Consider the following 10,380-nt stretch of genomic DNA (forward strand, 5'->3'; position numbering starts at 1 on the left):
ATGCTCCTCCTCTGAGCAGCACAGATCAGCACGTTACAAAAAGAAAAAAGAAAATGTCTGAAAGAGGTAAAACTCAGGTTTGTTAGATGCTACTATCAGTAAGTGGTAAAAAAAAAAAAAAAGCTTGGTAAAAAAAGCAACCTAATTTAAGGGCTCTTAGCAGTTCTATTGATGGACTGAGGCACTATGTAAGAGGGAAAAGAAAACGGAATGGATGCCACAAAACTGGGAGCATGGGGATTACGTTTCCAACAAACGGAAACTCTACAAGTAAATTGACAAATCAGAGGACCACATATTGTTCCCTGGGAATCAGTACAACTGATGTACTGCACAGCAGATCTCAGGGTGATAACCAGGAAAAAAAAACCCACACACAAAAAAACCCACCATCTGCACCACAGAAATTTTCGGCACCTCCCATTCTTTAAAGTTTGCTGGAGCACAGCCGAGCAGCAGTTGCGCTTTCCAGCTTCCACATACACAGCTCACTGGACCTCAGACATTGCATCTGAAGAAGTGAAGCTCTAAGTGTTGATAAACAGAATTTTAAATTTGACCTCAGAACGAGGAAGACAAGCCTCAGGAATCTCCCTGAACATAGTCCGAAGTAATTAGAAGAGAACATTACGGATTTTTCCGTATGAAACTTATCTCCTGCATCCGTTTTCTGGCATAGAAACAGTTTGCCGCAGAAGTGATTTCTCTGAAAAAATAATCAGGTAAAGGTAACACCCGCTAACAATCCTTGTAATGTTCTGGTCTAAGGTAAGACATTTACTCCACACACCGAGTGCACTCGGATGGGACAGTCAGAATTAAGACGTGTTAGTAGTCACAGAGGGACACTTAGAGCAAACTTCACATACAAGAACTGCTTGCAAAACAGTATCAAGGAGCCAGTGATTTTGGTGTATATACTTTACTTGTCTGAGAGTTGTCCCGATATGAAAGATCCGAGCAGGACACCCACAAAAAACAAGGAGGTACTCAGGGGTCCCTTCCAGTCGTTGTCACACACGAGATTCCACTGCAAGGAAAGAGAACATGAAAGTCTTCCAATGAACAGGAATCCCCCCCTCTCCTTCCACGTATGGCTAAGCCCAGATGAAAATGTATCCTTTGAAAAGAAAGCCTCCACAAAAGAAACGAGCAGCCAACCTACGGAACAGATTTAGCTCTATAAAAACGTGAGTTTTGGGCATGATCACTCATACACATATACGTAACTAACAGTTTCCTCGTGCACTCGATTCAGCTTGCCTTCAAAGGCCCTGCAGCCCCTCAAGCAGCTTTTTGAGAACAGACTCAAAGCTTTAGTTTCCTGCTTATGGTAAAGTCTTCTGTTAAAAATTTACGTTTCTAATTTACAAGGAATTGAACTATACAAACAGAAGCACAGGGAAAAATGCCTCCTCCTTTATTATATTTTAATATGGTTTTGAGAGAGACTGGAGATTCACTGCTCGCTGGGGACCTAATTGCAAATTGCGGCTCGTTACGCAGCACGGGTCTGCAGCGGACACCTGCAAAATCCAACATGGTCGGGTTCTTCGGGAAAGCGTCAACTGTAATCTTTAGAATACAAATTGAAATATACACCAAGCAAACTGAGATTTCCAAAATGAAAACAAATCTTGGCAAAAAGAGGAAGAAATAAAGATACCTATTAAATGAAGCCTGCAATAGCTTGCAATCACTTCCCACTTGTCTGATGTTTCTGAAACAGCATTCGTGTTGTTTTTGTATCACTGTCAACAGCTATTACTGAAAGAGTCTATCATTTTGTTTGGGTTATTGGGGAAAAAAAGTGTGTAAATATTAGAAGAGAGGACGAAAACAGCAGGGCTGCCTCCTCGTCCCTTACCTCACTGCCGTGCTACGGCCGGAGCAGCTCCCAGAGCTCCCCGTCCTGCTGGCGGGGGGCAGGAGGTGACGCAGCCTCCGGGAGGCCGAGTGCAGGCGTGGGATCTGGAGGCACCCAGCACTTCTGATGTGCGGCCAAACCCTGACAGCCTCTGTTATTCAAACACCTCCCCCAGGGGCCCTTTCAGCGTTTTAGTGATGGAAATTTTTAGTTTCCAATTTGCACTAAAGATGAAAATATTTACAGGTCAATCTGCAGGTCAAGACGAAAATATTTACACTGAGCACAAAACTAATCCCCCTCAGCCCCAGCTTACAAACAATTCAGTACTGGGCGTTTCACTCATGGGGTTTTTTGTTTCTTTGTTTTTAAAATCTGTACTGGAGCAGCGCTCAAAGCTTCGATCTGCCCCATAGGAAACCCAGGCTGCTGGGCTCCCAGACCAGCAAGCTGTCTGCAAAGGGCCTGCCACACACCAGACACCGCCAGTGTCTGTGTTTGCTTGCCAGCCATATGTTGAATGCCCACAGGAAACAGCTTTTTCCTTCCCTCTTTTAGAGGGATATCTTTCATGCCTCCTTGTCTCCTTATCATTAAGCCTCTGACTGCAGGAATCTCACAAACCCTCAGTTTTTCATAGCTCACCAGACCATAGCGTGCATTTTAGGGCTGCGTAATCACTGGAAATCACTGAATGGACAATGCGGTCTGTCCCTTCGAGATCCCCAGGGCAAAACCCAACCGAACCACCCCTTGTTTCATGGAATAGCATCTAGTTTTGAATTACAACAGAAAGTTTTCCTAGAGATGAATTATCCTCCTTCATAAAGACTTACTCTCACCTGTGTTTGTGCAACTTAAGCTGCCAACCATTAGACCGTCTTAATTATAACCCTTAGAGATAAAGTCTTCGTTTGTGACCTTTGTTTAAGGTCACGGGAGCAAACAGAACACACCTTTTTCCAATTTGTAACTGTCTTCAAGGCATTTCTTAACCTCTCCTTTGATAGATCTGACCGTGGTTTTCTTTGTCTTCTATCAGACTTCAGAGTCCTCAACCTCACTCTTGCACTTATTCCCAAAGCCCTTCCAGTTTCACAATGCCTTCTGAAGCACAGGCACTAGCACTCAAAACAGAGGTCCAAGAAGCCCTACCAACATCATCAGCTAGGCATCATTACTGAATTTCCTTTCAGCATCATGGTTTTCTAATATGCCACCAACTTTACACCATCCTTGTAAGGGATTTCACTTACTGGGACCGAAGGGAGCAGCATGAAGCCATCATGGGGGCAGTTCAGGCTGGCTGCTACAAGAAGGTTCCTCACCAATGAAGTGGTCGGGCACTGGGACAGGCTCCCCAGGGCAGTGGTCACGGCACCGACGTGCTGGAGTTCCAGAGCATTTGGGCAATGCTCTCAGACACATGGTCTGATTTTGGGGTGGTCCTGTGCGGAGCCAGGAGTTGGACTTGATGACCTGTGTGGGCCCCTTCCAACTCAGGTGTTCTCTGATTCTATAGTTATCAAAATCATGTAGACTAAAACCCATAATTAACGTATTTATGATTAAATCTGTATTTATTCACCAAATGCTTCATTCCTTGTAGACTAAAGAAAGTTTGAGCGACTCTCTGATGACTGTTCACAGAGCCTAATCCAGCCAAGAAGCTTTGGCAAAGCAAATCTAGGCCATTGGAAATATGCAGCAAACGATCATTATCAAATTTATACAGAAGAGAGGTTCCTGTGATTACCGTGTCTTCACACGACATTTATTAGGAAATCAAACACCACTCCCAGCAGGCATCCTGCAGTAGCAGACTCGGCTACTTGCAAAGAATCCCCTTTCCACCAGCCACAGGAACCAGACATCCTTTTCAGTAACAGAACTGAAGTCGAACTAGCCAAACAGTCAGCCCGGTGATTTATAGTGTATCATTACTAAATAAGTCATTATTTCCCCGCTGATCACTCCGTGCCTGTGAATTAGCCGTCTCCTTTCACCCGTCCTCCGCTCTGTACTTTGGCACCCAGGTTGCACAACACTTGGCTTTCCAGACACTGGCATGTTTGTGCCCGGTAACAAACATTTTCTTATGACCGCTGAGGCAGAGACATTGCTTGGAAAAGTTCATGGTTATAAAATGCCACACTGCCCTGCCAGAAGCTTCTTGCGTCGGCAGGTGGAAACATACCGGTCCTTAGAACGCTACTCTGATTACCATCTTGTTTTTCTGTCTCTATTAACACAATTTTAGGAGCTGTTATGCTGAAGAGCACTTGAACCAGGCACCAAAGCAAACTTCAATATTAAGTTTCCAAGGGAAAACTACCTTGGTTGTGCAATACTGCTTATTTATAGCCATGAACTCCACGTGCACAACCACTGAAACAGACATTAAGGTCTGTTACCTCTCGCCCCCGCTGGTAAACGTAGGCTGAAGAGCTTGGCTTTTCAACGCCTCGCCAAACAGATCTGTTTGTCTGTGATGGTGGCACCGATCTCCCAGAGCCACTCTGCAAGCACGCCCTCCCCTGAGCTGCACATTGCCCAAGAAGTCACCGAAGCATCACTGCTAGGAGGCCAGCACCGCTCGGAGCAAGCATCCCGAGTAGTTACTGATTGAATCCTGCCGCTGGCAGAGCTGCGTGAGCACAGTACACTGTGACCCAGTGCTCTAAAATCATGTGCTAGTTTCATTTCTTTGTCTTCGAGTGAGCCTGCTAGATAGCACGGCCTTTGTCCCAGTAAATAAGATAAGGCTGACCTCAGCAAGGTATTGTGGCTCCAAACAGGAGAAAACCCCATTTCAGCCCTGCTTCAAACAGCACCTACTGACACCGCAAAGCACCAAGCTCCTGAACACTGGTACCCAACGCTCGTGCCGTGACACAGAACTTTCTCACCACCTTTTTTTTTTTTTTTTTTTAAATAACTTTGGAAGAGGTCATCCTCTGGTGCAGTTTAAACCTATCTTCTCACCCAAGCCGCCTGCAGGTCCTTTGGCTGGGGTGTAACTACTTCCTGAAATGTCTGTCAGGTCAGGGCCATCCTTCATCTGCAGCCTCACGCCCAGCAGCAGTAACTGCTTACACGTTGGGATCTACAGCAATCGCAATGAAATTCAGGCTACTCCAAGATGAAATTTGATCTTTTTAAAGCTGAATATTGTTGTACAGTCTTCTGCAAAGTGAAAAATAAAGGTACCAAACTAAAATTGCCAGGCAAGTTTAGGCAGATGCCACAAGTCCAGCTGATGATATTGCCTCATCCCAAGCAAAAAGCATACTTCTAAATTCTCTAGGCACTGCAAAACCTCCAGGAGGCAGACTACTATTTTTATTTTTATTTTTCTGCACGCAGGCTCTGCATCCATTGTGCTAGCAGAATACCACGCGCCCTGAAAGGAGAGCTGGCCTTTGATGAATTACTAGCACTGAACCCCGCACTGGCTCTTATCCACACACTGATGCAGACCCCTTATCCCACATAACTTTCACTGCAATTTTGTTATCTTTTCCAACCTGCTATAACAGGAACTAACCAAACTCTAACTGCTAATGACAAGGTGCCAATCATATTTAAGCATAAAATTTGCCCAGTATTTGTAATGCTCTAGAACGTGGAAACTGCAAGCCTAATTACAGGGAAGCTCTACAAAGCATCAGAAGTTCTTGCAATGCAGCATCACAGCAAGCAAATGCATACTGCCACCAAATACATGCTGCTACCAAACACATTTGGAAAGTTACAGAAGTAATTGTGAGGTCAACAATATGATTTGGGACCACAGTGGAAAAAAAAAGCATGTTTCTCGATGTAAAGAGAACTGTTCCACTGCAGGAGCACCTGTACTTTCCTGATACCAGTCCTAGAACCCTACACAAAGAAGGACTACAGCAAATACTAAAAACTTCGAAAGCCTTACACAGATACCCCTGTTATATAAGGAAAAGCCTTACAGGAAGAGGAATTTTCACAGCTACAGTGCATTGTGTCCTCTTAATCCTCTCTCTGCCTTTTTATTTAAAAAAAAAAAAAAGACAAGAAAAAGTTCTGTTGCTGAGAAGAGCACGCATGATTGAAAAAAGAAGTGGGACAGTCTCGTGTGCTAATATTTGCTTTTTAAAAATCAACATGTTAGCAAGAATTCTTGAAGCTAATCCAACATAGCATGCTCTCTCCTACCAGTTGCTTCTCTCTGTAAATCAAGGCAGGTTCTTAAAAAAATAAAAATAAACAAATCCCAGTCTCACAACTGAGCACTTACAACCACTGATGCAGAATCTGGTCTTGTTTACACTCATATAAATATTCTTCACTTAGTTGAGAGCTATGGGCATTATTAAACACCCTTTCCTCTGAAAATGCATTTGTATATTCCAAATACTTAGAGGTTCTAGATATTCTATCACAGATTTTAATCTCTAAACAGAAGTTTGCATCTACAAAATATTCCTTATGCTCAATTTCTCCCCGTGTAATTCTTTTTGAGTTTTATAGAGGTAAACTGAGAAACGAGCTGATTTTTAGTCCAAAATTAAAGACAAAATAGGAACATTATCCCATAATTAATTCCCTATGGTACCTCTACATTAGCATTGTTTCAATTTTAATTATATGAACTACAAGTCTATCATACTGTAGAAACACTAGCCCTGTAAAAACGTTCTGAGGCTAGAAATGTTTATGAGTACAATTCTGAAGAGTCCTGTGTTACGTGCTTCTTAAATTATACCATGAAAACCTCAGCATTTTTAAAGTACATTTATCAGCCATTCATTTTCACTTCTGAGCTGAAAACTATACATTTTTCTTTCTTCCGATGACTATTAATACTAAGATTTTGCACCTACTAATCAGTTAAAGTCTCAGCTTTTTAGTTAGTGCTTAGCTCTGACACTCACAGCTGTGCCAGCTCATAGCTATCAATAGTAACTTCAGCCAGAAGAATATTCAGATGTTACCCTACAGCAAAAAAAGGGTCCTTCTGCTTTTAACAGATGAAAAATAATGGAAGTCCTGATGTGACTTCTTGTCTCTGAGGCCACTGCACTAACACGATTGGAGACGTCAGCCAGAGCCAAACCTGGACGACATGGGCTTGATTTATGCTTCAGCTGCTGGCTCCCCTATTAGAAAAGCTTGTGGAAATCAAAGTTTCTATCCCAAGCCTGCGCTTTTATTTTGGGTAACACAGCCCTCCTTGTCTCCCAGCAAAAAGGGAACATCAGAACCTCGTCACACAGCTGTACTACAGGGCCCATTTGTGTCATTCCAGCTGTCACCACCGCAGCCTCCCCTTGTTTCCTGCAGGTCTGGAGCAGCTTCAGGGCAAGGGTCTGACGGCCACCTCGGTGTAAAGGTAACGGAACACTCAGGGCCCTAAGATCTGCATGGGAACTTTCTCTATATGTTCTTACAGGACCCAGAGCTCCAGCAGTACACCAGGCCTCAGGGTGCTTCAGTAATTCCCAGAGTAAGCATCCTTCCTCTGAAAAAAAATGAAACGTGTTAAGACTGCAAGAGGCATAAAACATGCAACTCTGGAATACAAAAGGATGCTTGCATTGAACTGATTTCAATTTGATAAACAATCATGCTTCCATAATTAAAAAAAATGAAGATGTGTACACAAAACTCTGCATCTTTTTAAGTTTCAGTCTGTAGGAATCACTCCCATACTTCAGTATGTAAGAATACTCCCAAACTATAATGTTTTACTTGCTGTATCATCTAACATATCCTCATTATATCATCTCTTTCTAGTCTACTAGTGCTCAAATTCACTGCTCACTTCTGTTCCCAGTTATTCAATACAAGACCCCAACCAGACACTAAGCTTTCATAGACATGACTGGAAGTTAGCCTCTTCCCTTAATTACCCCAGTTTATATATCTTTCAGTCCCATATATAAACTTTTATTGTGACTACATTCTTTTTTTATGGGACTTAGGGAGGAATAAGAATGACACAGATGGTCACTCTGACTAAAGAAAAACTTTTCATATCCCTCAAGCCACAGTATCTCAAGAAGTAAAAGATGAATAGGGATTTTGTTCCTGGTTGAATACTCCAGACTAGCTAATGGCATTCTGCTGTTAGTCTGCTTGAAAAAAAGAAAGTTCCCCCTCAACTGAAGAGGGAACTGAATGTGTTAAGTCTTCCTTCAAAAGCAGAAATGTAACTGAGGGCTTTCTCTAGAGTCACGAGAGATTTGTGCAAAAACCTTTCGTAAAAAAAATTCCCCCTTCCCCCTCCCACTGTCAGCTACAGAAATCTGGGACAAAGGTCCTCATGATTATTCAACAAGTTAGAGATATGCAACTAAAGACAGGATTAGTGAATCATAAAAGCAGCAGCACCAAGCCAACAAATTAAACAAGTTTAACACTGAAAACCTGCAAGTATGTGAAAGGCCACGGCTCTTGCAAAACTGGCTCAGAAACATTAATATTAAAGAGAAAAAATACGGCCTCGGTGCACAATGCCTGGGCAGCCAAACATCACCTCCCCCAGACACAGAACATCTGCCAGACTGTACAGCTACTGGGCGAGAGCTGCTGCAGAGCCTCACCGAAATGTTAGCAGCTTCTGTTCCCTACAGATCATGAAGCTGCTGGAGGATACTCTGAGAGTTCGGATGTTGTAACTCGCACCCAGTCAAAGCTCAGTGAAGAAGCTGGAGAGACACAAAACACTGACAAAATACGCCTCAGCCAGGCCAACCCCTCTATTAGGGCACTCAGGACAAAGCCAGTATGTTCGCCTGTAAATTGCCTAACTCTAGAAAATGCCAACTGCCTTATGCTGTCTTGAGGGTGCCTCAGCTTTTCACAACCGTACATTTCCCTGATGACCAGGATCTAGAAATCCAGAGCAGTTTTCCTCTTCATGAAAAATGCAATTCTTCAGTAATAGGTGAGGCGATGCCTTGTGCCAGCTGTCAAACGCCACCCAAGTCCCAAGGACCGTGCATGCTCAAGGGAAGTTTTCAACAATTCAGGTTTTGCCCTGTCCTTGCTTCCCCGTGCTAATGTGGTCTCTCTTCCCTCTGCTCCCTTCCTCACCCAGCTTCTCCTCCTGAGGAAGGCTTCTGCGCTCAGATCAGCTCATGGTCATTAAGCACTCAAACATCCATCATCACCGTCCTTGCAAAGCAAGGAATATAGGCCTCTGAGCAGAAAATACAGCTACAGCTCTGTAAAACTTGTTCCCAGCTACAAAGAGGAAATTGGACTGTACAAACGGTTTACAAGCCTTCTGAAAAAAAACACTATCTACATTTTGAAATTCAAGTATTTCCTTGCATCCTAAGTCAGCCAGTGCCTGTGGGTCTCAGTACAGCTTTCCTCTGAAACAAGGACAATCAGTACAGCGTCACTTAGCTCGGTGCCCTGCCTGGAGACCCTGGTGGCAGGACACACCTGGGCCGGTCAGGATCCGGCCCGTTCCCGGCAGGGGAGCGGGGACACGAGGGCAGCGGGCAGGTGCAGCGCTGGCACACAGCGAAGTTCAGGTCCTCTCAGACACAGCATCAAAGCAGCACCTTGCTGCATCCCACTGTTGTGCCCTGCACAACTCAGGATGACTCGTACTGCCTTATTTTTTTAAAAAGAAAAAAAAAAAATTGATGTCATGAGTTCGAAGAGACATCTTTGAACCACGAAGCCCGTTGTTGCCGGGTTGACCTGTCCTCCCTACGGTATACATGCTGATATCAGATGAAAATAATTAAGCAGTCGATGCACACACACTACACCGGTTAAGACACAGCATCCGGAGGCTACTTGTGCAACTGGAAGCGGACAGAACAGACCAGCTTAGGCGTCCCACCGCGCCGGGAGCCCCCGGAGGAGCCGTCCCCGGCCCACCGGCCCCCCCCGGCGGCGCACCTCGGTGACGATGGTGGAGCGGTAGACGTCTCGGCTGTACTCCCAGCCGTCCAGGCACGGCTCCTGCTCCAGCTCTCCCAGCTCCACGTCGGAGCCGGGCCGCAGCCCCAGCGCCGAGAAGTTGGCGAGCGCGGCCAGGCGGTAGCGGCGGCAGCGGCTCGGCTCCGCCCGGCCGCCGCGCAGCTCCAGCGGGATGCTGGCGTTCAGCCACTCGCCGCTCAGGTTGGCGCCGCGGGGCACGGCGCACCGGTGCGCGGGGGTGCCGGCTAAGAAGACGATGGAGAGGCCGTTGAAGCCGTTGGGGACGATGCTGGCGCTGAGCAGGAAGAAGACGAGGCGCTGGAAGCGGCCCCACTCGCCCAGGAAGGCGGACACCTCCTCGTAGTCCCGCATGGCGCCGCCGAGCTGCGGCCGCCGCTGCTACCCGCGGCCCCGTCTGGCGCGGGCAGGAAGCGGCCGGCCCCGGCCCGCCGAACGCCGAGCCATGGGCCGGGCCTCGCCGCCGGGGGTGGGGTTTGCAGGCGGAGGGCCCGCAGGTGGGGCCGGGCCGGGTCGGGCCTCGGCGGCAGCGCCCGGCCCCCCTCAGCCCGGCCCAGCCCGGTGCGGCCCGGCGG

The 10,380-nt window shown here is 46.1% G+C and overlaps 1 protein-coding gene across 5 annotated transcripts in view; it reads right to left on the bottom strand.

Moving 5' to 3' along the window:
• Window positions 1-10,261, bottom strand: part of LOC121077663 (solute carrier family 22 member 5-like) — a 52,175-nt gene extending 41,914 nt beyond the window's left edge. For 3 of the 5 annotated variants that reach the window (XM_040573046.1, XM_040573048.1, XM_040573047.1), the window contains exons 1-2: window positions 9,767-10,259; window positions 927-1,030 (exon numbers count right to left, since the gene is read on the bottom strand). In XM_040573046.1, coding sequence (XP_040428980.1) covers window positions 927-1,030; window positions 9,767-10,159 — 497 coding nt within the window. In that variant the 5' untranslated portion in view covers window positions 10,160-10,259. Of the gene's footprint in view, window positions 1-926; window positions 1,031-9,766 lie in introns of all 5 variants that reach the window. The other 2 variants (XM_040573045.1, XM_040573044.1) reach the window with 1 other exon arrangement.
• Window positions 10,262-10,380: the final 119 nt, after the last annotated feature.

The sequence above is a fragment of the Cygnus olor genome, chromosome 14, assembly GCF_009769625.2.
Source record: "Cygnus olor isolate bCygOlo1 chromosome 14, bCygOlo1.pri.v2, whole genome shotgun sequence".
In the NCBI taxonomy this organism is placed as follows: Eukaryota; Metazoa; Chordata; class Aves; order Anseriformes; family Anatidae; genus Cygnus; species Cygnus olor.